At 53.1% G+C, this 27,943-nt stretch overlaps 1 protein-coding gene across 2 annotated transcripts in view; it reads right to left on the bottom strand.

The window, feature by feature from the left end:
* GRK5 (G protein-coupled receptor kinase 5) overlaps positions 1–27,943 on the bottom strand; it is a 196,954-nt gene that overhangs the window by 53,646 nt on the left and 115,365 nt on the right. For both annotated transcript variants that reach the window (XM_079137154.1, XM_079137153.1), the window contains 2 exons: positions 10,638–10,750; positions 224–301 (listed from right to left, as the gene is read on the bottom strand). In XM_079137154.1, coding sequence (XP_078993280.1) covers positions 224–301; positions 10,638–10,750 — 191 coding nt within the window. The remainder of the gene's footprint in view (positions 1–223; positions 302–10,637; positions 10,751–27,943) is intronic.

The raw sequence follows: 27,943 nt of genomic DNA on the forward strand, positions 1-27,943 counted from the left end.
CCTCCCCTACACCAGCCTGGTCTGGACCCCCGCCTCTTGACTGCTTGGCTGGGGATGCCCTCTGGGAGGAGATGAGAGTTCCAGCTTCCATTGGTTCCAGACCAGTGGAAGCCGCCAGCCCTGCACTTCATGGGGCCGCACACGGCCTGGCAGCGGCCTGGGGCCCATATTTCTGGATAGGGCCTCCTGTTCCTCCTGCTGCAGGGTCTGGAAGACCTCTTACCTTTGGGGTGAGGTACTTGGTCATGATTTCCTTCCCTTTCTCTCCCAGTTTTTCATCTGGTGCGACTTCATATTCTGCCTAAAACAGAAGGAGAAAAAGAACAATAACAGATTTGCTCATGAGCTTGCTTAGAGTACCTTGGAATCCCTGGAGAAGGCCCCCCTGGAGGCCACCTGACCAATCTTCTCCCCTAGAGAGAGGGGAAGACCTGTCAAGCAGTTCAACGTCCAGTCCACATTATTCCACGCTCTCCCCAGAAGTCTGCTTCTAAGAGCAGCATTCTCCATGCAGGCTGCATATGAGAACCACCGGAGTTGGACAAACACTGGTACCCCAAGCAGCAGGCTAGACCCTCTGGTGGCCAGGAGGGCACATCTGGAAGCTGGGGTAGAGGAGCACCAATTTAGATGAATCAAAGGAAACCACTAGAAAATAATGGGCCAGCCAACTGGAACCCACTGAAAGGCTGCCTTGGGTCACTCAGACTTTACAAGTCACACACCCTTGGACAGTGTGTTCAACCTGTCTCAAGTGCAGAGGGGCCTGGCACCGTGGTACCTTCAAGGCAACCTCAGAGTTCAGGGTCCTGGGTCCGACTCCTCCCAGGCCAGTCAGGAGACCCTCCTGGATGAAGGGAAAGGCAGCAGCACTTGGAAGCTCCAGAGGAGCCAGGCCCATTTCCAGGCTACGGGGGAGCGAGAATCCTTGCCTTGCCATTTCTCTTCCAATGACAGAGCCAAGAGCCACAATCCCCAATGGGGAAATTCAAACCCTACAACCATTTGCACCCTAGGGCTGTGGATGGTGGTTCCAGAAGGAACCTAACCTCTCATTTTACAGGGCTGGGAATTGAGGCTTAGAAAAGCAAAGGACGTGCCCAAGGTCACACAGCCAGCACCAGAAGAGTGAGGCCTGGCCTGCCATTCCCTGACTCCCATTGAACCACCTAGTCACAGCCTCTCTCCAGAGGCAATGACTCCTCTCCATCAAGATGAATTGTGAAATTTGGAGGCTTTCTTGATGATTTGATTTGGGTGGTGACTTCGTGGGCTGTTTTATGGAGACCTTTTCCCGTATCTTTCTCCTCGACAGTCCTCTCCCTCACGTGCCTGCACACACAGGCACACACGGACACACTGCGTGGAGCACTGACAGGCTCCTGTGGTAGGCATGGCTCTTCCTGATTGATGGAAGAAGACACCGAGGCTCCAAGAGGCTCAACAACTGGTTCAAATCCAAGAGAGCTGCTAAGCAACAGCTTCCTGTCTCAAGGGTGAGGGTTCTACAGCCACTGACTGCCCTTCCCCAGGGACAGCAGAGAAGTACCAGTGTCCTGCTCCCCTGGATGTCCCTCCTCATGACTGGGCATGTAGGAATGCAGTCAGGTTGCAGACCCAGGCTCTGGGCAAATGGCCGACCATCTTTTGGGGTAACTCCACCCTATCCAGAACACTGGATTCGCACTGTCCCAAAATACATCTGTGGAGGTGGTTCCGTTTAACCGAATGGAGGCCTGGGCTCACTGATCAGCCTCAATGACCAGCTGAAAGTATTATTGCTCTGGGTACTGAAACCCACGCTAAGAAAAGAATAACATCACTTTCAGGTCAGCTGCTTCCCAGCAGAGGCCAGATGGGAGCACAGCTCAGCAGGGAGGCAGCCAGGAGCACATGGGGACAGGCCTCCCCAGCCCAGGATCAAAAGACCTTTCTTTGAGGAGTCCATGTTGGGCCACCACAGGAGCATTAGTGTTGGGAGGCAGAAACTGACAGAAGGCCTCTGGCTGGGCTCTCCACACTGATCAAGTCACCTGCAGTGACAGGCCACGTCTTCACAGGGACCCCCGTGGGGGTCCAGGGCTGGTGGGGGTCAATCCTGAGAGGCCACCTACAGAGAGAAGGCCCCCTGGCAGCTGGGCTAGACGGGCTGAGCTCAAGGCAGATCCCATGACACAAGGTGGGACCACCCCAGGAACCACCGTGCTGGGAATGCCTGGCCGGGTATTGGATCTGACTCAGGAAACGGCAACCAGACAACCCCTTCAAAGAACAGAGGTAAACACGATGCAAGGGACATTGCTGAACTCCATCTGCACCAGAGTCCCTTGCTGCTAGAGTGGGAGGCTGGCCTTGTCCCTCCCTCAACAAGGGACTCTCAGTCTTCTTGGCTCTCCTGCCCATCTGTCTCCATGGCCCTGCCCCGAGCTCAAAGCCCCAAGAGCAACTCCCGCCCAGACACACTGCAGGTGCCAACCAAGGCTGGGCTTCCGTGTGCTGAGATTCGTGACAGACACAAGGACGAACTGCCCTGGGGAGCAGGTGCTGCCCTGATGTGGGGATAGAAATGCCCCTTGAGCTTGGAGTACACAGGATTACTGGTGGATCTACGGCTCCAGGGCAGGGAGTCTTGGACAGCCCAGCTGACACCCCCCTGGCACTTCATGCCTTGGTCAGCTCGCACTGCATCATCCATTCCAGAAAACGCCAGGGAAACAGGTCCTGGCAGGGAAGACACTTTTGCCCCAGATGATTTTTAAGACCTGCCATGCATCCAAAGGAGCCACACTGCTTCAAAGAGCAGAATCTGCCACTGGATTCTGCTTGGCCCTGATTGGCCTGGTGCTTCTCCTTCTCCCTGGAGACCCTCTCCTGCCTTGGCAGGAAGATGAAGTCAGAGATGCCTTGAGGCCTTGCCACTTCAGGCTTCTGTAACTGTCGATGTGGTCAGCTTTTCCAGCGTCTGAGAGGCAGAGGCCAGTGACATGCCTGGTCAGCAGCATGGCTCCCCATGGGTCCACCCACGCTGGCCCCAGCGTGCTGTCTGTGCTGATTGTCAGCAGGGCTGCCCCTCCGGGCCCCTCCCATGCAGATGTGGACAGGCAGAGTGACGGTGGGCAGTTTTCTGTCTGTTTCTTCCCTGCCTAGTACCGCGAGTCCCTGGACCCCTCTTCTGAGCCCAGCTCCTGCGGGCCAGCCTCTTCCATGCTGCTCTCTTATCCCTGCAGGTGGAGAGGTGGCAGAGCATCAGCTGCCACCAATTCCCTCACCCGGCGGACACTCTGTGAACCGCCCTTGCAAACACTTGCCTTGATGCACCAGTGGCACGTTTCCCCAGGACTGACCGGCAGCAGGCAAGGTGAGTGGGCACTGATCTTGCTTCTTGTCGGCCTCCCAGCTAGAATGCAGAAGCAGTGCATGGAGAGGTGTCCTCCAGGGGCTGAGGTCTGATGGGCCTGGTCAGCCTCAAACCCTGTGCCCACCTGGGCAGCTATCCTCTGGTCCATGGCTTCCATCTTAGCAGCCCTCTCAGGCTGGGTCAGCAGGAGTCACTGGCCCACCTCAGGGCCACAGATGGGATGGGACCAGGCAAGGAAGGGAAGAGTGGATCCCTGTCCACACCAAGTAGAGAATGAGGATGCAGAAGTGGCCCCAAGGTGACCCCAGGTCTTCCTGACAGACCCACAACTCCCAGCTTGTGAATCAGTCCTGGCTAGAGGCAGGTGCCGCAAGGGGCACCTCTCTGGGAGAGGGGAGAGGCCCAGTCGTGGTCCCCAGCCAAAGGGGCTTCCCCACCCTCACCCCTGGCTCGCCGCTGTTCTGTTCCCCTCGAGCACTTCCCTGGCCTCGCCCACAGCCAAGGGTCATCCCAACACCATGCACAGGGTTTGGGCTTTCCCTGTGACTCTTGGGTGTGAGTGGAAAGAACCCAACCTAACCCAGTTCAGGTAAAACTGTCGTCTCTTGGTTCCTAGGACCAAACTATGGAGAAGGAATGCAGCTGGGCCCAGCGGCACCAGCCCTTCTGGACCCACTGGCTCATCTGAGGGGTGGGGAGGCTCCACTGTTCCTCAGAGCCAACTGGCCATTCCATCATGGTAGCTGTGGCAGGAAATATGGTGGTCAACCATTGCAAGGTGTCCACTTAGGTCTCTCTACAGAGAACTCACCTCAAGTCTGTCAGTTCCAGAGAAAGGATCTGTTGGCTCAGTTTGGCTCGGTCTTCTTCAACCCACTATATTTTGGGGTGACATCATTCAGAACATGCAGCTTCAAAGGCAGTCACATAATTTGGAAATAGGGGTCTCAGCCCTGAGAGGGCACACAGGAGGCCAGACTACCCCACAGACGTCCACTTGGCCCATTTTCTCAAGATGACCCTGTACCCAGGGTCTGGCTTTACTAACAGTTCTGAGAGTCTCTATGTGAATCTGAGGAATTATCTCCATCCCTCACCCTCTCCCTTTGGGAAGCTCAAAGCAGTGATAGAAAGATAGACAAACGATGGACATGGCCCATAAATAAGAATCAGAGTCCTTAGTTTCCCTGGTGAGGCAGGGCAGATCACTTAAAATGACACTGCAGATAATTCAGTACACCTAAACCAGGTGACAGCTACCGATCGCCTGTGATCAGTGAATGATTGGAATGTCTTCTACCATTTCCAGACGCGAGATTTCATTTGCTATAACCTCCTAGCTGCAGCCCCGATCTCCCAGATGGCCCTTGGTGACCCTGGCCTCCTTCCATCCATGCTCTGGAGAAGACACTTCCAGACTGACTAGGTCTGACCTGTATGACCTGGGGGAATGGCATCGTGGAAGGTGAGACAAGGCCATGGAGGATGTTGCCCTTAACTGGGCTCTGTTCTGTTGGATGGCTCACTCTGCAGAAAGTCAGCTGTGGTGTGAGGACCCTCATGCAATCCCATGGAGAGGCCACAGAAGAGCGGAGGCCTCCTGTCCACAGCCAGCACCTACTTGCGAGTCACACGAGCAAGTTGGGAAGCAGAACCTCCCATCACGGTCGAGCCACCGATGCGACCCTTCAAGAGGCTGCGAGCCAAGAGCACTGGCTAAACCATCCCCAAATTCCCAACCCACCAAAATCATGCATCATAAATTGCTCATTGCTGTTTTGAGCTGTTGCAATGTGATAAATAATACTCTGCAGGGTTCAAACTCATAGCCGATTTGCTTCATTTAAAATTTTCATTACTTATTTACTTTTCCATCTTTCCTTTAACCAGAAGGTTAAGCTCCATGAGGTCAAGCCCCGACTGCGAGAGAGAGCCCCAAGTGAACCCGGCTCGGCCAACCCTCTCTCACCTCCTACGAGAAGAGACCTGAGAACTTCAGGTCACACTCAAGTGTGAGGACAGGAGGGTTTCGAACGGGCCACGATGTGGGGGAGACCCCAGAGAGCAGGTTGGAGAGCAGACCCTCCATGTAGAAGATGCTCAGGCAAGACCCGGGGCCAGCGGGTTCACAGTAGCCTGAGCCCCTCCCCATCCAACCAGCGGGCCAAACCCTCGCTGCCATCCAGAGATCATTGACTGGGCCCCTGCAGCCTCCTGAACGATGCACCAACAGTTCTGCTCCCGGGAAATCACCCGGTCCCCGTGACAACACCACAGCCTCTGCTCCACTCGAGAAACGCAGCCATTAAGATCGGGCAGGGAAGAGCCCGTCCTGGGGCTGCCTCAGAGCCTGAGGATGGGTTGTTTTTAATCAGCTCCGCTTGGTGGGAATTCAAGAGCGAGGTGGGAACAGCGTGGACGGCGCTGGCTGAGCCCGGGAGCGCCGGGCGGTACCGCAGCACACCCAGGGCACCGCTGCCTCCTCCTCCCCGAGTTCCAGTCAGGACGGAAGAAAAAACGAATTTCAGACGAGAAGCTACGCCAGCTCTGGAAAACTCAATAAAGCCTTCGTGCGTAAAAGGAGCATCCAAAGGCCGGTCACTTGACGTCAAGTCAGGCGATGAAATAACCTCGTTATTTCCCAGGGACACAGAGAAGGGTGCAGAAGGGACGGTGAGTCTCCCAGCAGTGACCCGGTGGAGACGTACGCAAAGGGCGCTCACGCCCAACGCGGGAGCCAGACGCATGTTTCCTTTCCAACAACACTCCTGGTGCGGGCCCAGCGACGGGAAGACGACACGGCCAGGATGAAAGGGGCATCCACGGCGTTTATATTTCCTTCTCCAGCCGACTGCGAGCGGCTAGCAGAACAGGCGACTGGAAAATTCCACTGCTCCTGGGCTCAACCTCACCCCGCTCTGCCTCATCAACTCTCCAGACAGGTCCCAAAGCTGCCGCCGCCCCAACTTCCCAGACGCGGAGCGGCTCTCCAGCCAGCAGCAGTCCCTGGCCCTCATCGCCTCTCTATCTCCTGGGTGAGGTCGCCAGCCTGGGGCCTAAGGGCCCAGCCATATGCGGACAATCCCAGGTTTCTGTTCCCGACGCAGACCCTCCCCGCCAGCTGCAGGCTTGGACACCTCCCTGGGGTGGCTGCTAGGGCTCTCCACAGAGTGCTGAAGAAGCTCAGTGGGAAGTGAAGCTCCCGATCTTGCCCCAACAGGGTCTTCCTGACGCCAGTCCTTACTTCGTTCTTCCAGTTGTCAGAACAGTGAACTTGTTCTCTCATCCCCAATCCATCAGGAATACTGGGAATTCTGCCTTCGAAACACGTCCCCAGTCCACCTGCTTCCACACTGGCTCGGCCACTATGCACGCTCACCTGCGTTGCTACAACAGCCTCTTGGCGGATGGCCCTGCTCCCACTTCTGCCCCCAAAGCCTGTTTCCAATGTGGAAAACAGGGATCCTTTAAACATCCAAGTCCGACTGCACTGCACACTGCTGGAAACCCGTCCGTGGCTCCTCGCTTGTCTCAGTAAAAGACACAGTTCAGCAAAGGCACAAATCTCGGGCGAGTAACGCCTCTCCTACCCTCCTGTGCCCTTGCCCCTGCACTCCGCCAAGGACGCTCGTACCTGCAGGCTTTTGCACTGGCTGCTCCCTGCATGCAATGCCCTTCCACCCCGTGCCAGCTCTTCCAACTCCTTCTCGTCTTCAGCCAAATGTTGCCTACTGCATAATACAACCAGGCCCCCAGGCCCACCCTCCCACCTCTGTAACCTGCTCTGGTTTATCTTTTTCCATCCCATCTATCACTTTCCAACATTCTCTATCATTGGCGTATTATATACGGCCTGCCCCTTCCTGGCTAGAAAGGTCAATGACACAAAGGTGGAGAGCTTGGTCCATTTTATTCACCAATGTATCCCAAGGGTCTGGAACCCTTCTGTAGAGAGCACTTTTGCTGAATGAATAAGAGGCTAAGAGAGTGGTTAAGAGCCCGGTCCTGGGGCTTCTTGTCTTGCCAAGTGAAGACCTTGCATGGCCCCATGTTCTGTGACCCCTGAAGAAAGGAAACTGAGACCAAGTGCTGTCGAGGTTTTGCCAGGCCATGTGGGCGGTGAACAGGTCAGGAAGCTGTGAGACGGGCCATGCTGGGGACCCTAGATGCAATCTTGGCCAGAGGTCCCCAAGTGTAATAGCCACAAAGACCCTCACAGAGATGAAGGATAATAGCTCTCAGACAACCAGATGTCCCCCCAGCCTCGCCACCGGGGCAGGACTGAGGACAGAATCAGAGGCTTGGCTTTTCAGACTTCAGCTTTTGTTTGAAGAAACCCAATCTGGGGAGACGACTGCATCACTGGGCAGGCAGACTCGCTGGGGGCTGAGGTTCACTTTGCAGGAGGGTCCTGGTGGGTCTCCACTTAATACCCACCACAGACTTAGAAATCCACTGGCCTCAGGGGCAGCCTGGTAGGACATGGGGCTGGGTTTTAGGCCACTCTCTGCCCCTCAGTCTGTGACTCTAAGCAAGTTACCAGATCCCACTAGGCCAAAGTCCTAAGTCTCAGTTGACCACCTATTGGTTACGGTGTTGTGAACTAAGCATTCAGGGGGCCCCTGGTCTCCTGAGAGCTGGTGGCCCATTTCCAGAGCCTGCACCCTCCACCAACCTCCATGCTGCCAGTGTGGTGTGAGGGCAAGTCTCAGGAGAGTGCTGCAGGCTGGCACCCAGAGGGAGGTGGGGAAGTTCTGGGGGCAGGGTACAGAGGACAAGCAGGCAGGTGCCAGGCTGATGGACCATGGGGGGCATCTCAGGTAGGGAGGCTGACACTAGCCAGCAAGATGAAGCTCCGGTCAGGGCACAACCAGGAGTCACAAAGACTCTGACGGAGGCTGCGGGTGAAAGGTAGGCAGGGCCCTGTGGTGGCAGCTCGGCTAAGTCATCCTCAAAAGCCAGGCATCATCCTGGATGTCAGTGCTTCCCAACCCCAGACACACATTAAAGTCCTGGGAGATTTGAAAAATGCCATTATCTGCTAGAAACTGTGGTCAGTCTAGTGATAAACACCATGCTGGATCTCCAAGAACCGTCTCCCAGGAAAGGGGACCAGGTCTTTTTGAACCAATGGTCTGTGGTACAAGAAGAGCCCAGAATGCTGTTGATCCAGACAGCAAGGAGCTGCCAGTGATCCCTGGGACCTGCCAAGGACTCAGAAGCCCACTTGAAGGGGCTACTGCTGGCCAGCCACAATGGCAGGAAGGATCAGCAAAGACAAGGATGATGGTGCATCGAAGTACATCCAACACATGGAGACCCACTGGTCAGAAACTGCCGAGCCTCCTGTTGGAGGATGCAAGTTTGCCCAATCGGGGTCTTAAAAATATAAATGCAGGAAAAGAATCAACCAGTCATTTCCTCTGTAAGAATCAACCAGTCATTTTCTCTTGACCGCTGGGTAACCAGATAGTGATTGAAAGAAGCGTTCCAGTCAGGCATGATCAAATGATCAAATTAAAATTCTGCCATGTTGTAACCCCTTGTTAATCAACAGATTTAGGGGTTGAATACCCATGGCTGCTATCATCTCACAAAGAAAGACACAGATTGACATGGTTCCTGACAGAAGGACACATAGCCACTTTACAAAGTCAGTCACACACGCACACTCCAAAAAGGGAAACTGAATCTGATCAGTTCCTAGATCCAACTAAGAGATTTACAAGAAATATTGAGAAACCTATTAAATGACTCAGGGGACGGGGGGCTCTGGAGGAACAGAAACCCATCACAGTGGGAGACAGTTACTGGGGGACTAGAGTCAGGAAGCTGATGAACCAGGCACCACGTGTGGGCCCTACCCAGATCTGCTCCACCAACAGCTACAACATGATCTTATTAAATGAACGAGAAAATCAGAAATTCGAACACTGATATTTGATAACATTAGAGATGCATCCTGAAAAGTTCACAGGCAAAATAATAGGATATCTGAGGTTTGCCATGAGATGCTGTTGAGGGAGGGTGGGGGCTGGGGAAAGAAAATTGGCCTGGAGCTCGTCACCGTGGAAGTGGGGTGAAGGGCACATTCAGCTGGCTTTTACTTTTTATAGCTTGAAATTTTCCATAATAAAAAGTTATAAAAACATGAAGCCTCACCCCCAGAGATCCAGATTCATTAGTCTGGGCTTCGGCTCTGGCGCTGGTACCTTTCACAGCTTCCCGGTGTCCTACCTCAGCCGAGGTTCAGGACCACTGTAATCACTCATGCAAGATACCCCACAGCCTGCTCTGGGACCAGGCGAGGGTCCCGGGAGGGAACTGGCCAGAGGTCCAGGAGCCAAGCGCATGGTCCTGACCGTGGGAAGGACAAGGGCGGGGAGGAGTCCCAGACGGTGCGAACAGTTCAGGTGGCTGTGGGGTGCTGCGTCAGGGCTGCTAGCTCTGGGGGCTGGGGAGGGTGCTGAGCGTGTCTTGGATACAAGGACCTTGATGGGGCCTGTGGGATTTTGGTGGAGACATCCAGTGGGCAGTTTGGCTCGTGGGTCTAGTGAGCCATGTGAAGAACCTGAAGAGACACAGAAACTGGGGCTGCTGCCAAACTGAGACGGGGAGGGGACAGCGGCAGCCAGGGCAGCATGAGGGCCTATAAGAAACAGTACCTGGGCCCTGCCCTAGGAGCGGGTGCGGGTGACCCAGTCCTCACCTCCCACCCCTCTTCTGCCTCAGCTAGCGACCCACCGGGCAGTTGGCTAAGCCAAGGGGCCATGCCTTCTGGGCAAGCACTGAGGCATTTCCACTCCCTGCCCTCAAAGCTGCAGATCAGAGCATCTGTCAAACAAGCAGGGGACAGCAGCTGAAGGCAGCCCTGACAGCATCAGGCAGGGCACCCGAGCTGGATCCCAGAGCACAGCGCTCAGCCAGCTTGAAAGGGTTGATGCACGTTCACCCACAAACACTCCGGGCGCTGGGCTGGGCGGAGAGGAGGCCCAGAGCCCAGGAGCTTGCTTCCTAGTGGGGAAGCAGACAGGAAGCCAGGGGACAAAGCAGCCCAGCTTCCCACTGTATCAAACGGCTTCGCAGTGGGGGGAAGGCCACAGAACCCCAGAGCTACTTCAGGGGTGTTGGGGAAATGGCCCAACCTCTGGGTTTCTTAAGCAGTAGTTTATTCTTAGGCCTTCTAAACCATGAGTTCTGTGTCTCTCTCTATCTGTCTCTCTCTAAGCAAAAAGTGATCACAGAGGACGCAGGGGCCACCCCCAGGAGAGGGACTTACCACCGAGTCCAGGAACTGAATGTAGCACTCCAGCCCAGGCCTGGTTTCGCAGAACTGCCGGAAGAGCAGCCTCCCGATCGGCTGCTTGTCGCACAAACTGCAGTAATCTCTGTCTGGAGGCAAGAGAAGAGAGTGTGGTGAGACTCCAGAGAAGCCAGGCAGGCCGCCCCCATCCCACATCTTGACCTCCATCCCCAGCTGGATGGAGCAAGGTGACCACAAACTCTCTGGGCTTATGTATCTCACAGGCTTTGCAGACCCAGAGGGACAAGGTCAGGGCAGAGATAGGTGCCAGTCACTACCCAGCTCCCCATCCATTCTGCCTTACCAACAACCGGATTTCTATACAGAGATGTCAATGGTTCTGGGGACTACGGCTCTGTCCCCTGGCTGGCTAGTCAGCTAGCACAGGCCCTGTTTCTGGAGAATGGGTAAGGTGGCAGGCATGTGATCTAAGCCAGTCCATTGGAGCAAACGTCAGACTGCACGGGAAGCCAGGGTAGGGACACTCTGCTCTGGAGCTGAGTGTAGGGGTGGGAGGGTGAGGCCAGGGTTGCCGCGGTGCACTGACACCTCAAGGAAAGCTGCTGGGGAAGAGACTGACCTCTGGAAGAGCCAGGAAAGTGACAAAAGCAGAGTTGGTCCCCTGGTGATGTTATAGACTTCTAGATCAAACCACGCCTGCAACCCAAACCACATCTGAAAAGCTTATTTATAAGGCAACATATTTTCTTTGTTTAGGACAATTTGAAAAATTTCAAATTACTTATAATTCAAAGCATCCTAGTGGACACAGTTTAAAAAAAAAAAAAAGAAAGAAAAGAAAAAATAATTTTTACCCAATTGGAACAAAGTCTACTCTCAGAATGCTTCAAACTATGAAAACCCTGCATTTCCAGTTGAGGAGCTAGAGGCATGGAGACAGGAAGTCATCTGCCCTCAGTCATTCAGCAGCCAAGAGGGTTCTGAAGAGGAAACAGTGCAAAACTCTCAGCTGCAAGGGCTCGAGACTGCAGTGCTAGCTAAGATCTGCTGAGTTACTTCTAAAAACTCACTCAACCTCTCAGGGTGTTTTTCCTCCTCTGAATACCAAATGTACATGTTTGGAGTTGGGACAGAGGTCCTTTCTGTCTCTTCCTTCAGTGTCACTGAAACTTTTGCAAGAAGTTTTCCCTGGTCAGAAAGATGCTCCCAGCACTAAGACCTGCTGCTTCAGACCCTCCCAAGCCCTGAGCAATGGGCCTTCAAATGTGCAGTTGCACGGATGTAGCTTTAGAGAGCTACTTGGTTGGAAGGAACGACTGCATCCTTGCTGGGTGTAGGGGAGCCCGGTCAGGACCCTTAGAAAGGGTTTCTCTGGAGACAGGCCCAACAAGAAGCTCTGAACACAACCATGGTGCCAGCTCACTTTCACGCTCATAAAGAGTCTGTTCACAGGATGTGACGCTATTACTGTAGGGAGGGGACATCTCATGATGGCTGATGTGGGCTCTGGAGTTCAACCAGGGTTCGAATGCCAGCCCCACCACTCAGCCGAGTGATCAGGGGCAACTGCCTCCATACTTTCCCCCTACCATCTAACCCCGGTCCTCATCTGCGGGCTGGGGAGAATAACGGTATCTATCCCCTGGCACTGTCATGGGGATTGAATACCACAATGCCCAGCAAGTCCTCAGAGCCAAGTCTGGCACATAGAATATGCTCAATAAACCCCACCGGTTATTGTCCTGGATGTGGGGTGCTTTGGGTTTGTTCCATCTCCCATCTTTTAAGGGCCCTTCTCTCCCCACATCTGAACAAGCACTGCCCCTGTCTTCTGGTTCCAGGCCAACCGATGCCTCCAAGCCTTGGAAGATGCACATGTGAATCAGGGTGCTCGTTCCTCTAGCCATAATGATAGGTTCAAGGATGAGCACATGATCAACACCAGCCAATCAGTCTTCAGCCTCCCAGTCGCAAGTATGAACACGTGCCTCAACTATAGCCAATCAGAGGCCTTTAGAGTGACAGACCCCGGGAGAGAACCTGAGTTCCCGGAGTCCTTGCAGGGCTTTTGCCCAAACTTCCTGGGAACGTACTGGCTCATATCCCGATGACAAGGCCATGGGGCTGGTCAGATTGTCCTTCCACACAGGCAGCGAGCACCCATCAGACTGAAGGCAGCACAGGGAAGCAGCTGAGCGGAGAGGGGCCCCTGGAGGCAGCCTTGCCAGAGGCCATCCCCGGGCTGCAGGGTATGCACTGACTGAGACGCCGCTCCAGCCAGTGGCAGCCGTGTCCGCCTCTTGGAATAGAAAGAGCAGTGACCAGACACACACTTTTCCTTCATGGGTAAAGTGCCTACAGGTAGTTTTTCGTAGGAATTCACGTGTTCTGAGTATCCTGTAGAAGAGGACACTCAAACGTGTCACATTCTCTCAAGTGGACGCATTGATCAACAAGGATGAGCCACCAGCCAAGTGCCCCACCCTGGGCCTGCCACCCCTGGCCCTTCTCCATTGGCTGGGTGGCTCAAACTGGAGTTGGACTATTGCCTCAACTCTGCCCTTCAACCACGGGCAGAGGCACCTCGCTGCAAAGACAGATGGTTCACAAAGAGCCACTCCAGCGAGCATTTAGCCTCGCCGCCTGCCAGGTTCTAATGGAGGGCGGGTGGGCTGCTCACTGCAAAGGGCAGCAGGGGTGTGTGTGGGTGAGCAGACGAGATCCCAAGTGACAGTTACAAAATGTCACGTTAGATGAGTATCATTGTCAGCCACAGGAGGGAACCTGGGCGCAGTGGCCTGTGACGGGTCTGCAGCCTGCGCCTATGAGCGTGAGGGCCTGCAGCTCAGCCTGCCCTCCCACTGCCTCCCACTCGACCCGACCCTGCCATGGGAGAAAAACAAGGCTTTGCGTCCTTGGGCAGTCAGGGAGCTTTCCCAGCACAAACGCAGATGCACAGTCAATTGCTTCGCGACAAACTTCAGTTTTATTTGACTAAGGGGGAGACCTCACGTGTGACTGAGCAAGCTGACCCTCGCCCCATTTCCAAAAGCAAGGGTGAGATTTCCCGTAGCAAACTGTGATTCCTCCCGAGTGCATCTAGCAGGAGTCTTCCCTCTCCATATGGCGCCTGCCGTCAGTATGGAAACAAGGCTGCTAGAAACTTGCACAGTAAACATCATGTGATTCCCACACAAGCTGTCAGCAATGGGTTCCGTGCTTCTCCCAACAGCACGGGGCATCCCGGGCAAGAAAGCCATGCACTGGAAGCCCAGGAATGGAATGAAAGGATCAGTAATCATCTTTTCAGAGTTTTTGTTTTCTTTTCCTTCAGCCTCAAAGATAAATGGGTTCTCCTCTTCTTCCTTCTTCCCCTGATCCTTCTCCCCATCTCCTTCTCCTTTTAATGTACGGGGAATTGAACTCAGGGGTGCTCTACTACTGAGCTGCATCACTAGCCCCTTCCCTTCTTTTCTGAGAGTTGCCCAGGCTGTCCTCAAACTTGTGATCCTCCTGCCTCAGCCTCCTGAGTCACTGGCATTACAGGCTGCATCCTTGTGCCTGGAAAATGGGTCTGTCTTCCAGGAAGCACCCAAAACAGCAAAATCCAAGTGCAATGTTTGTAGTAGAAATGGACAAGCCCTGGGAGGGACAGTGTGTGTTTGGGAATAATCAAAGTGATGGGGAGACACAAATCTAAGTTCTTGATGTGATGAGAGCAAACTGGAGGAGCGGGTCGCTTCTGGAAAGTCAGAAGACTGACATCAGAGGCCTGTGGAGCTCTACGGCACGTCCTTGGGAGAGACCCTTTCTGATCTGTCTCAGCAGAAGCTGGCCAGACTCTGAAATCCAGGCTGCAAGGGGCTGCCCACAACCCTGCTCCCTGGTGTGGCTGCGGTGCAGTGGAGCAGAAGCCCCAGCAAAGCAGAAGCCTCTGCCTCTCAATCTCTCTGTCTTTCAGGTGGGGAGAACCTGGGATCTGTCCACACAGGCACCAAGTGCTGCATACTCATTGTACACACACACACACACAGCTGTGGGCCATGGGCCTCATCGATGTTTCTTCTAAGTTAGAGAGAAGCTGTCTTCACATAAGTTAGGAGGGAGTTCCAGGTTCCCTGCCTCCAGTGTCCACAAATCGCCCAACCATTCTTTGTTCTTTTGGGCCCTTAATTCATTCAACTCTTGTCTCAGGTCTCTTGAACACAGGGATAGGGCTTGAACAGTGCAAAGTGCCACCAAGTAGACCTTCCAGAGTGGCTTAAGGAAAACGCACAGAAAGTGGGAGGTTACTCGGGGATGGGAGATTAGGCACAAAGGAGCAGGCGTCAGCAAGTCATGCTGAGGGAGGGGTCGGCAAGGAACTGTCCTTGGCCATGCTGTCAACAGAGGGCGCACGGAGACAAGGGCCCTGCCCTCACCACCTCACCCAGCAATGCCAGGGGCCTCCCAGTTTGTTCTCATAACGGGCTTCCGACCTCAGGCCATTGCCAAGGACGGTCTCAGCCTTGCTGCTGATTCTGCGTCACCTTGGAGGCCTCGGTTTCTTCATCTACAACACAGGGGAGTTTGAGTAACAGTCTCTAAGTCCCTTTGCACCCTGGAGAGCTTCTCGGCTGCCAGCTTCATAACGGCAGATGATTGGAGGGATTTGGGCAGATTCCAAGGTCATCTTTGGAGCTCAGCTTTAACCAGGACACCAAAGCTCTGTCCAGCCCCCTGGGGATTCCTGGTTCTAAGGCAAAGTTGGCAAAAATTCCTATAAAGCCCTAGTGGTAAATCTGTTAGCCTTTAGAGGCCATATGGTCTCTGTCACAACTATTGCAATGAAAGCCTCCATGACAATACACAAATTGTCCACAGGCATGGCTGTGTCCACTGTTACTTACAAAAACAGGTGGAGGGCCACATTTGGCCTACCTGCCGATCCCTGCTTCTCCTGGGGCCTTGGACGCCTGACCCTGCACAATGGGGTGCTGACCCAGTTCCTCTGACTCCTGTCTCCTTCCTGGGGTCAAGGAACCCCTGCTGCCTTGAAAAGAGCAGGGAGGAGCTTCTGAGGGTTGAAGTGTCCATGTCACCCGAGTCTGTGGTCAACCACAAAGGAAACCAGGACTGAAGTCAGAAAACCCAGGTGTGAAGTCAGAAAACCCAGGTTCATTCCAGGTTGAACCCAAGGCCCTTCAAAGTCGAGGGACTTCTGGAAAGAATCCAAATGTCCATCCACTGGCAAATGGGAAAACAAATGGTGGCACATTGGTTCAGTGGAATACCACTCGCTGGTCAGAAAACACGAGTCATCAATACCCGCGCCACGGCGAATCCCAGAAACAGCATCCGCGTCACAGAACCAGCCATGAGGCAACTACCATGCAGTAGACTCTGCTCATTGGAAATTCTAGAAAAGGCACGCCCATAGTGACAGAAATCAGACCAGTAGATACAGGGGGCAGGACAAGGATAAGCACAAGGGAACAAAGCGGCATAAAGGAACTTCTTGGGGTGTTAAAAATGTTCTTGGGGTGATCGGGATGGCTACATGGCTGTACACATTTTTCAAAAGAACTATATAGGGGGATCCAAGATGGCGGACTAGAGGGAGGCTGCATTCCTTGTCGCTCCATAACTCTGGTTTCAAGCAGAGGATTTCTGTTTCTTGGTGAGGCAGTTTTTGCTGCTTATTGATTCTTTGGTGTTTACCGCATTTGTCTGCTGTGATCACCTGCAGTCTGCCAGGATATCGACGCCTTTTTTGAGTGCAGATTGCTCACTGTCAGGCGCCTATCATCCGCCATTTGCCTGCCTCTGCCCAGTCCATCGCCTGCTTTACACCTATCCATCACCCAACGCACAAGGTTCACCTCCCGATCTTCCTATAACAGCAAACTGATCGCCGACCACCGGTGGAGCACCAGCTGCCTGCTGTTGCCTGGAAGTTCTCTGTCACAGTACCTGCAGGTTTGATTACACGTGGCTGCCTGGCTGTTTTGAGACAACAGCCAGGCCCTGTAGGACCCCTGGCCGGACTGACTGAGCCCCGTCTCCAGGATCCCTCAGCCCGACCGATCACTCCCTGCCTCTGGGGCCCTCACATCAACTGACTGCTCCCTGCCACCAGGACCCCCAGACCAACTGACTGTGCCCTATCACCGGGACCCCAGACCAACTGATTGTACCCAGCCTCCAGGATCCCACAACCACACCAAACACACCAGACCTCCAGGACCCCTGCCTGACCAACCGCACCCGCCTCCAGGACCTCCAGCGGACCACGTCCACACCCTGAGCTGCAGCTCCCCATTTGCCAACACATTTTGAAGCCAGAGCGGCCATCTTGGATAATCCTGGAAGCCGGAGCTCCCATCTTTAGGTGGGGCAAATCCCATCCTGAGATGCCTACTGGAGGCTTGAAGCTCATTGTCAGGTACCTCTCATGCATCAGGCTACTGAACACTGGGAGGTTTCATTACTATATGACTGTTATACTGTAGATTTTCTTTTTTCTCCTTATAGAAAAAATTTGTTTTTAATTTCTTTACTTTTCTTGCTCTCTTTTCCTTTTGTTTACCTGTTCCCTCAGAGTCTCTTTCTCCCTTTTTTGCATGCTAACATCCAATTTCTTTTGATTACACTCTCCCCTTTTCTATTATCTAGAACTTCTGTATAATCTTTTCTTATCCCATTAACAGCCACATTCTACATCCCTCTGCATCCTCTTTGTCCTCCATTAGAAACTGCAGACCTTATTGCAAATCTGTTTGTTTTATTGAAGATAATATTTTAACTCATTCTGTTTATTATGACAATTTTGTTATTGTCCTCATAGGGGCTATTTGGTCTAGGATTGCATAGTGTCTGAATTGGGCACTGCTAATATTGATCTCCCTTAAAGGGTTTTGGAAACCTATAGGGCCACTATAAGCCTATAGGAAGGAATCTGCAATACCCCAGATCTGCACTGCTAGAGGGGAAGATACGTGAACAACATGAAAAAACAAGGGAAGAAAATGATCCAAACAAATCTAGATTCTATAGTAATAGAATCCAATGACAGTATGTTAGAAGAAATGTCAGAAAAGGACTTCAGATTATACATGATTGAGATGATTCGTGAAGCAAAGGATGAGATAAGAGAGCAAATGCAGGCAATGAATGATAATACCAATAAGCTGAAAGAGCACCTGCAGGAAGCAAAAGATCATTTCAACAAAGAGAAATAGAGATTCTCAAAAGTAACCATATAGTTAAAATTGGCGAATTTAATTACGGGTAAGCAATAATACTTCAATGAAGCTAATCAATGGAAAAAGAAAGTTCAAGTCATGTCACCTGAGTTCTCTGAGTTTGTTTGCTCCACTATAAAATGAGAGAATCCTAACTGGACTCACCCAGAGCAGGGCTGTGTCAGCGTCACCTGGGAGCTCACTGGAGGGGCAGGGTCTCGGGCCTGCTCTGACCTGCTGCATCCACATCCACTGGTGGCCTCGCAGTGGGGTTCAGCACGCCCTCGGTGCAGAGCAGTGCTTTCCCAGCTCTGTGGGAAAGGACCAAGTCTCCAACACTTCCAGCTCATTGTGGATTGACACTTCTGTCACTTGACTGCTCACAACCTCCCAGCTGAGTCTAAAACCTGCTTGAGATGAGTCTCCTCATCACACACCTGGCTGCCATAGACAGTCGATGGCTGGAGTGCATCTAGCCTCTCTCTTATCACAGACCAGTAAAGACAGTGCTGCTCTGGACACACAAGTGGGTTTTGTCTTGTGTCCCTTTCTTAGAAGTCACTCCTCCTAACTATGCTAATTCTTCGGTGAAGCCAACCTCAGCCCCAGAGAGGTATAGGACCCAGGTCTTTCCTTGATCTTTTATTGACCCTCTGAGGAAAGCCAGTTTTCTTTCTCTGAGGTCTTAAACTCTTAGGACTATGCCTGGGGTGGCTAGTACCTATCTTATGGTCATGTGGGAAGACCCTGCTAGAGAACAAAGAGGAGCAGTGTCCCAATGACGTCTGAGGCCTGGATACAGCCATACCTGAAGTCAGAGATCTACCCCTGGACTTTTCACTTAGATAAACCAACAGATTTCCTTTTGTCCTTAAACTAGTTTGATTTGGGTTTCAGTCACTTGCAACCAAAAATGTGAGGAATAATAAGGCTTTTGACCTTAGGAGACCCAAAATGACAGCCTACGGGCTTTGCTCAGTGCGCCACTGGAGTCACCATGGCCTGCCCCAGCAGCATGCTCAAGGAATTCTTGTCCTCTGCTGGATCCTAGTGGAGTTTCTGGAAGGTGTGTGATCACAGCTCATTAGTGCAGCATCTTAGAAACAGGAAGCACTTTCCGCCCTGCCAACAGCCTGGAGGCAGCTGAGGACTTCCCTAGAGCTGCGCAGGCTTGGCTCTGACTCCCAGCTCTCCCAGGGCTCAGAGGATCTCAGCTGGGCCACTCTGGGCAACGTGCAGACTCTTTGGTCCTTGCGGCTGCAGGTACTATGATAACTAGTGGGTAGAGACAGCATACAGCTGGACTTCCCAGTGTACCGCACAGCCCCACGCAGCACACAACTATTCACCTCCACGTGGCAATCACGCCACCGACCGAGCAGCCTGGGTCATTGCACAGTCTCGGACAACCTTTGCCTTGGGCCCTGTTGCCTCCTGTGGCAGATGGGCCATCCCATCAGCCGGTGACAGCCCTGGGCCCAGCCCCGTCTTAGCTACAAGCACTATGTCAGCAGCAGCCACTCAGCCCACTGTCTCCTCTACGAGACTCAAGAAAACGTGGCTTTTATTTCTCTGAAGATTCAAAAGGATGATGGGATGTAAAACTGGAAAGGGGTTAGACTCCCACCAGCCCTGAAGGCCAGAGTCACCCGCTGTCCCTGAGCTGCTGGCTTCCAGGTTTTGGAGGGGCCTGGCAGGGCTCTGCCGGCCTCCTCTGCCTTGTGTGGAGCCCCCTCCCTGAAAGAAGCCACATGTGTCCCAACAGCACATGCCTGAGGTTAAAATCTCACAACCCAGGCAATTCCTTCAAGACCCAGAACCCCCAGTAGACTCAGAAGCAGGAATGATATTGATAGCGAAGACAAATAAATGCTGTCATTGTTTTCATTCTTTTCGAGTGACACGAAATGGGAACATACTTTCTTAATTAAGAGTCTGTGGTATGTGTCGCTTGGAGGGCAACCAGAGCTTCCCACCAGAAGGCCAGAACACAGGCAGCGAGGCAGCATGGCTTCCCCGGTGGCCACAAGCCCCGAGTGCAGCCCACCGCCCGCCAAGGCTCCCAGAGCGGGCCTGAGGAGCAGCCTGGCTGGCTGAGGGGGGAGGGTGACCGAGACCGAGACCTGCCTGCAACTGTGCTCACCACCGCCCCAGGCACTCCTTGAACTTGGGCCAAGGAAAACCTGCATTCCATTTCAGAAATAAGAGCAGGGACGAAATGCGGCTTCCTGAGGAAATGGAAATGCTAACACCGGAGCCCTTGGAAGTGAAACCACATGTTATGGTAAAGGGGGGAGGGGCTCAACGTGACCCCTGCAGCCATCTCTTGACCAACGGAAGCCTCTTTCATTTTATTTTATTTAACTTCGTTTCTCAGTAACCCCAGGTTTCTGTGAGGGTTGTTCCTGAAGGTTCCCAAGGCAGTGCGGAGGGCATGAGAGTAGCCGGGGCTGGACCACAGAGCCTCCCTCCCCCTGCCACATGCCAGGTCTGAAACAATAAACAGAAAGGGTGACTTGCAATCAGCTCCTTCTTAAAAATTCCTGCTAGAGCTGGAAAAAACAACTGGGTGTTTGCTCTGAGGAAAAAGCTCGGTGACGTTTGAAAGGCAAGATAGCATCGTGGACACGGGCAATTCCTCACCAGCCGCCTCTTGGAAGGCACAGGAGAGGAAAAGGGAAACATTTGGTATTTGGTTAGCAACAGCCGAGTGGGTTCCGATTACTTCAAGAAAGATGTTTTCATGCGAATAAAAAATGACATATGGCACGTTCCACAAACACACCCAAACCAAACCCCACTTTCCTGTCTGTGCCTCTTGTCCCCTCATTCTGGTCTCTGCTATCACGGAATGTCTTGTGCTCATTCCATGTTTCTGCAGCATCAAAAACAAAGCCTGCGTCTTACAAGGCGGGTGGCACCCGGACAAGCTGCAGGTCAAAACCACTGAGCTGGGCGGCAGGGTTGGGGAGAAGAGGGTGTGGGCCTGGGGATCGGGAAAGAAGAGGAGAGGTGTGCTGAGGGCACTCACGGGCCCAGGCCAGCGGCCTCTCTGGCTGGAACCACGCAGTCAAAGAGGTTGCCTGGGAGTCTAGGGAGAAGCTGAGGGTGTGGCACCAGACATGGCATGGGCGTGTGCCATCACCATGGCCCTCTGTGACAAAAGGCACCCAGAGTCAGGCAGTGACCTCTCCTTCATTCTTTGTGTGTGTGTGTGGCCCCGGGGCTCGAACCCACTAGTCTCTACCACTGAGCCCTTTTTATTTTTGAGGCAGGGTCTTGCTCAGTTGCCCAGGATGGTCTGGAACTTGTGATCCTCATGTCCTGTCGGGATTTCAGGTGTGGTCACCACCCCTGACTCCTCTCCCTTATTCTTAAGGCCAAGAAAAATTTAGGTATTGCTGGTGGTAGGAACGGGATGAAGAATCGGGCAAGTGAGTGGAGGGGCAGGGCAGGACAGATGGCAGGAATGGCCAGGGCCAGAGGCTGCACAGGCCACAGCTGGAACAGGGCTGGCACACTGGGAAGACCTCGGTACGGAGTCGGGACCTGAGTTCTAGACCCAGATCTACTTACTTGATGTCTCTAAATGAGAGATCCGAAGCCCTGGGCTCTGACCCAAAGCCCTGTGCCCTATACTGCAGACCTATGCACAGCAGCAAGAAGAGAAGACTGACAGCCTGGGGCAGAAAGGCCCCTGGGACTCCGGGGTTTCTTCTTTAAATGCTGGGGAAAGAGGAAGCACACCGATTTGTGACCTGTGCTTGCTTCTGTTTTTGTGGATGTTGAAACTTTTTCAAACTAGAGAAAGCAACTATTTTGAAAGCACAGCTGCAAAATCACTGAAGAGCCTGGAAAGCAGAGGACTTTGACCACCGGACATCCACCACGTGGGTGCTCGGATCTCTGTGTTTTGCCCTGCATGACCTGAGCGAAACCTTCCATAGATCGAGGGCCGCCTGCCACATGGCAAGTGCCTGGGACGGCCTGGGCTGGTGACTGCTGCCCTCTGCTCAGTGGCCCAGGCGCTGGTGACTCCTGCCCTTGAGCATGCCCTGTTCTCGACCATCCCAGGGACAGCACCTGCTTAGGAGGACATTCTTCCGATAGCCTTTTTTTCTCCTTGAAAAGAAATTTGTGTGTAGATGTGAGCCATTTTAGAAGCTGCAGCTCCCAGGCTGCACCCAGACCAACTGCATCAACCTTGGGGAAGACTATCTGTGATTTCTAATCCTTCCAGGGTGATCCGGCATTCACTGCATTCACTGTAGGGTCCAATCCACCAGTGTTTCCACACCTGCAACAGCACCAAGCCCTAGCAGGATGCAGGTGTATATAATATATATACATATAAAATGAATGAATAATGAACAAAAGAACAAACTAATCAAAGGAACAGGGGTGGGGGGAAGCCAGACACTTCTAAATCTCAGGTCAATGTTCCCTTGACAGCCTATGATAAGTTTGCCAGAAATTAGGATCTCCTAAAGCACTGTTGTTGTTTTTTTAAAATAGTTTTTAAGTTGTTGATGGACCTTTATTTACTTATTTATTTAAATATGGTGCTGAGGATTGAACCCAGTGCCTCACACATGCCAGACAAGCGCTTTACCTCCGAGCCACAGCCCCAGCCCCTCCTAAAGCACTGTTGATAGGGAGGTGACATAGCTTCTGTTCAGGGGCAACATGGGGACCATGTGGCTCACGGGGCTTCGGATGCCTGAGCCGAGGAGGCTGGACAGGGCTGTCTATTACTCTCAGAGCTGCAATGCGGTGAGCCCAAGGCCCCCACAGCCAGGTGACCTGAACCTGGACACTGCCTGGCTGACTGCTTCCGAAAACCACAACAGGGGCTGGGGCTGGGACTGTGGCTGGGTCAGGGCATGGGAAGTTGCCTCTAGCTCCACCTCTGACCCGGAGTGACCTGTGGCCACAGCACGCTCCCTGGGGCTCGCTTTCCCCTTTTACAAAATGTGGCTGATGAACAAGGGGATGTTAAGTGTCCCCACTTCCTCTTTTGATGGCTCCAGGGTGAGGCTGTAAGCTGGTGGGACTGGAGACCTCAGGGCCTTAAGTAGAGTGTGTCACTGCTGGGGCCGTCCAGCCCCCCCAGCTGCCTCCCTCTTGCACTTCCAGCATTTCCCACAAGGCGGGGGCACAGAGGGGCCCTGGCAGAGTCTGCTGCTAAGCTGGAGGTGGTACTGCCCCTTTCCATGCCTCGGTCTCTCTTCAAGCACTGCAAGTCACCCTTGCATGACAATGTCCTGCCCACCCTCAGCAGGCCGCCCTGGCCTGCCAGGGAAGAGAGCTGGGAGGGTGGGGCGCCAAAGCTCAGAGGCTGGGCCCACCTTGCCTTCCAGGGCCCGGCCTGGCTTCACCTGGAGCTATGAGCTAATAGAGCACAAGCCACAGGAGGGTGGGGCCAGGAAGTGGAGGGCAAGCTGGGGCCAAGGCAAATAGCAGCTTCTACGCAGACCTGGCTGTCCTGCCCAGCCCTGGCTGTCCTGCCCAGCCCTGATGAGGTGGCCCCGTTTCTTCCTGGGCCACTGGCCAGGGCCTAGGCAGGCTCACAGCTGTGTGGGCCAAAAGCAGCCTGAGAAGTGAATGCCTGGGAAGGTGGGGGCAGTGGCCATCTCCTGAAGGTCCTGAGGTTTCCAGATCCAAAGCCCCCAGCCCCCAGCTCTTGACGCAAATCCCACACAAGACTCAGCCAAGCTTAGCTGCACACTTCAGGGAAAGCACTTTACCTCAGAGTGTCCCTGCACTTGCTCAGTGCTGTGCAAAGAGGCCACTCTCACTCTGAAACGAAGCCTGTCTTTTGTGACACTGCCCTTGGCAGTGCAGGGGACACTTGGGAAGGAGGGGACAAATGTTTGAGGGTGTTATTCTGTGCTTCGAGTCTTCTCTAAGACAAACCTCCACTGACCCCAGCCAGCCACAGGACCACACCCCAACTGCTTCCCCAAGGAGCAAAGCACAGCTGGTACAGCCTTCTGGAACCCAGCTCAGATCTTTGGTGATTAAACGTCAACTACGTCAACTCCTTCCATCTTTCCTTGGCCCGGCCCTAGTCTCATGAGGGGCTGGGGCTGCTAACAAGGGAAAGGGGGTATATTCCCAGGCGCGCAGAGCTACCTACTGCCCATGTTCCACACAAGAAGGGAGGCAAGGCCCAGGACTTTAGAGAACCCAGCATGGGGACTAGAGTTCTGCTCAGTGCTGCTGCGATTTTAGACCTGGATTTTTAATGGCGTTTGGCAGCAAGAGCTTTTTTAGAGACAAGGTCTGGGCCAGACAATGGCCTTCCCATTTTGCCACCTCATAATTATAATAATACCTGAATAGCAGCTGGCATGACCAGGCACTTGCTGTGTGCCAGGCCCCATGATAGGCACCGCACATCTTGTCTCAGGCTCACAACTGCCCTACAGAACGGCACCAGCCCACATTCTAGAAGCTTGAGAAGTGGAGCTGGCAAGAGGCAGCACTGGGGCTGATCTCAGCTCCTGGACAGCAGGACAACAGGTCTTCATCCTTCAGCTTCTAGGGATCCACAGCAGACAAGGACCCGGGAGCACAAGAGACAGATGACATCACACCAATGGCTCCACGGGGCAGAGGAGGCACCCCAGTAACCTGGATGTCCCGATGGCTGCTGGTCCTTGCATTCCCGCAGGTCGAAGCTGCTCTGCCTTCTGAGACCAGAGGCTCCAGCCTCCAAGAGATGAGGCCTAGAAAAGTGCAGCCATCCAGGGCTGGCTATCAACTGGCACTGCCATGCACCAGTGGGGCCAGACAGCGGGGGGACTCAGAATGCCCCTCTGCCCAAACCCCTGAAGCCCTGTGGACAGCACACGCGTGGATTATGCAGCTGATGTGCTGTCTCGTGTCTCTGGCTGCTGTCCGACCTAAGCTAAGCTGTAAATTCTCTCTCCACCACCCCCTGCACCTCCCCTGTGGAGCCTGGGACAGTCTAGACACTTATGAGGTCACCAATAAAAATACGATTGATTAAAGCAGGAGCGGCCATGAGAAAAGTCATTCACCAGGGTCCTGTTTACACTTCTTTTGTCCAAACAAATCTGTTGCTCCTTTAAGAGAGAGTCTCAAAGTCTCCGGTGTCCAGGAGTAAATGCTTGGCTTTAACAGGGTGTTGGAGTTGCGTTTCATAGCACATTCCTGCGCTGGGACCTACATGGAGACAGGTCCTTAAGCCAACAGGACAGGAGTCCAGACGGGGCCAGCCCTGCGGTGCAGAAGCAGGGACCAGGCTGTCTCATTCCCCAGCATCCCGGCACCCAGCACAGAGCCTGGCACAATCACATTTGACCAGCAAGTGAAGGAAGAGATTAACGACCCAACGTATCAGTGACTAGCTGGTGGCTCTATTCCAAACGGCATTTACCAAATTTCTCCCTGCGCTGCAGTAGGTTATTGTCCACCTCCCAGGAAATGGAGCCCTCTGATGTGAATGGTGAGTGGCTAAGTCATTTATTAAAATTTAAAGATCCCCACTCAAGGGTCCCACCTAGGCCTGGCACAGAGACCCCTAATGAGGCCTTTCCAAACTCCCTTCTGAGACCTGGCATTTTGAATACCATGAAGCATTGCTGCTCTCCAGCCTGAAGGCCTGTGATCGGTGCCACACAGGTGTCTCGTATAAATCTTCCAGGGCTTTCTCTGCATGGAGCCAAGTAGACGCTTTTAATCATCAAGAAGAAGGAAAGCAAAATGCCTCATGCATTTTCATTTTTATCTAAGTAAAAAGCACAATCCATTTGTCAGCACGCAGCGCAGCTTCTTGCCAAACACCGCTTATTTTAAACTAAAGCTTTCTCAGCTGCGCGCATACGGATCAGACACATCCCAAATCCTGAACACACGCTTTTCTTTGCTTCTTCTTTTTTTTTTTTTTTTTTAAGCCCGTGTATCTCACAACTGTCTAGACCCCATAAGCCCCAAGGCAGCCTGGAGCACCGCTCTCTCCCACCGCTTTTCCTCTTCACTCTGCCTGCCAGGTTCGAAGCAGGCATTTTAACGGACATGTAACAGATGCAAATCCCAGGAGGCACCCTCCCTGGTTACATAGTACAAGATGGATAACTGGGAAAAAGAAAAACCAAATGATCAGGGTGATCAAAGAATGCGATTGCGGTGAAGTCCCCATTTCTAACTGGTCTAAAAATGTAACCCATAATGGCTGTTTGCTTTAAATCATTCCCTGCCAAGAACAATGTTCAGATTATTGAAAAATTCCAAACTGGAAGCTCCAATGCTTACTTATTTTTCCTTCTGAGCACCTGCACAAAAAGGAGCTTTGCTCAGAAAATGGAATATCAGGGACAGGCAACCCCTGTCTCCTCATATTCGGCTGGCCACCTGGAAGCCTTCCAAGAATACCCTAACAGGGCCTGGGTTCTTGAAGGCACAAGGAGTGACTGCATCTTGTACTTCGTGAGTCAGGGTCAGCTAATGTAGGTGCTGGACTCAGCAGCGGGCAGGCAGGGGCCTTCCTTGTAGACAGGATCCTTACTTGGGAGCAGCAGCTGAGACACCTGGACCCACATGTGGCTGTAATCAAAGCAGAACGTGTGCCCATAGTTCAAGCAGTCGCCACCCCGAGACAACACGCTCTGAGCAACCAGCTCCTCCCAAAGGCCACTCGTAACTGAATTTCCATTCTGGAAGCATAGCGCACATATATTGTTCAAGTCAGGAATAAGCCAGGGGAGCCAACGGCCCTCTGGGCCAGACCAAAGCAGGAGCAGAGCTCCGCCCCAGAAGGGAAGCCCTTCAGACCCGGTTGCTGCATTCCAGCCATTAGTACCTTGTTTCCAGTCTTCCATGCTGGCAGCAGGTTTGCTCAGCTCTTTAGCTGGGGATGCATCTCCCCACCCCTCCTTTAAGATGGATTAACTGAACACCTGCTTTGCACTCTACACAATGCTAGGCCCAGAGGATCAAGCGATCAGCAGAGAAACCCACTGGCCCTGCCCAGGGAACTCAGTCAAGCTCTGAACCTTTCCCAGACACGGACCTAGAACCCTGCAGGGAGGAACTGGGAGGAGGGAGGGATGTGGAGCTGGCCACAGCCCACCTGGACTCACAGCCCAGCTCCAGCTCTGGGATGGAAACAAGTGGCGGGACCCTCATGCTTTCAATAGTAACAGATCTCCCTGGTGGACATGTGGCCACCCATAATAAAACTTAGCCCTGTCTTCTCTACAGCTAGGTGTGGCTCAGGGAACAAGTTTTGACTAGTGAAATGTGAGCAGAAATAATGGGTCCACATTAGTTCCAGGTTATGTCCTTAAAGGGAAAGAGTGTGTGCCCCTTCCTTCCCTTTTCTCCTCCCCAGAGAAGAGATCAGAAGGGCTAGGGCCATGTTGGACCATGCCAATGAGGGCAGCAGCCTAAGGCCAGAGGGGACTGGAAACTGAATGACTATGCAGATAGTTTCCATAACAGCCCTAGACCCCAACCCACACTATTCCTTGAGGGAGAAATAATCTACCTCATTGAAACCAGTGCTAGTGTGGGTCTTTGTTACAGCAGCTGAACCTACAGTCTACCTGACACAACCGTGCACTAGCTATATGACTACCTCAGAGACTTACTTTCTTGGTCCTAAAATGGACCTGCCTGAACAGACTAGATCCTCAGTAAATACTTACTTATCTGCTATGATTATAAGAAGCCACCACAGGACATTCTTGCCCAAATCCCCTCTATCCACCCTCTTCATTTGCCTACCAGGAGAGAGCCGAAGCACAGGCTGTCCCTGAGGGGTTAACTGGAAACAAACGTTCACTCACTTGGGTCTCACATACTAACTCTGGATGGTTTTGGATGTTCCTTTGCCAGGATTGGGAGACCCAGGTGTCAAACACAGTGAAAGCAAAAGCCTCCCTCAGTCTGGCCTAGGGTACCGTGATAGGGCACAAGGGGCCGCTTGCTCCTTTGGCAGATCCTGCGCCTGAGCAAATAGAAGACTGTTTCCCTGGTGGAATTAAGGTCCCCAAATCTCAAAAAGCATGTATTCAGTTCTCAAGATGGTGACCCGAGATGCTGAGAATGTTTCCTCCCTGTGGAATGCTA

This window comes from Sciurus vulgaris (genome assembly GCF_902686455.1).
Source record: "Sciurus vulgaris genome assembly, chromosome: 4".
NCBI classification, from domain to species: Eukaryota; Metazoa; Chordata; class Mammalia; order Rodentia; family Sciuridae; genus Sciurus; species Sciurus vulgaris.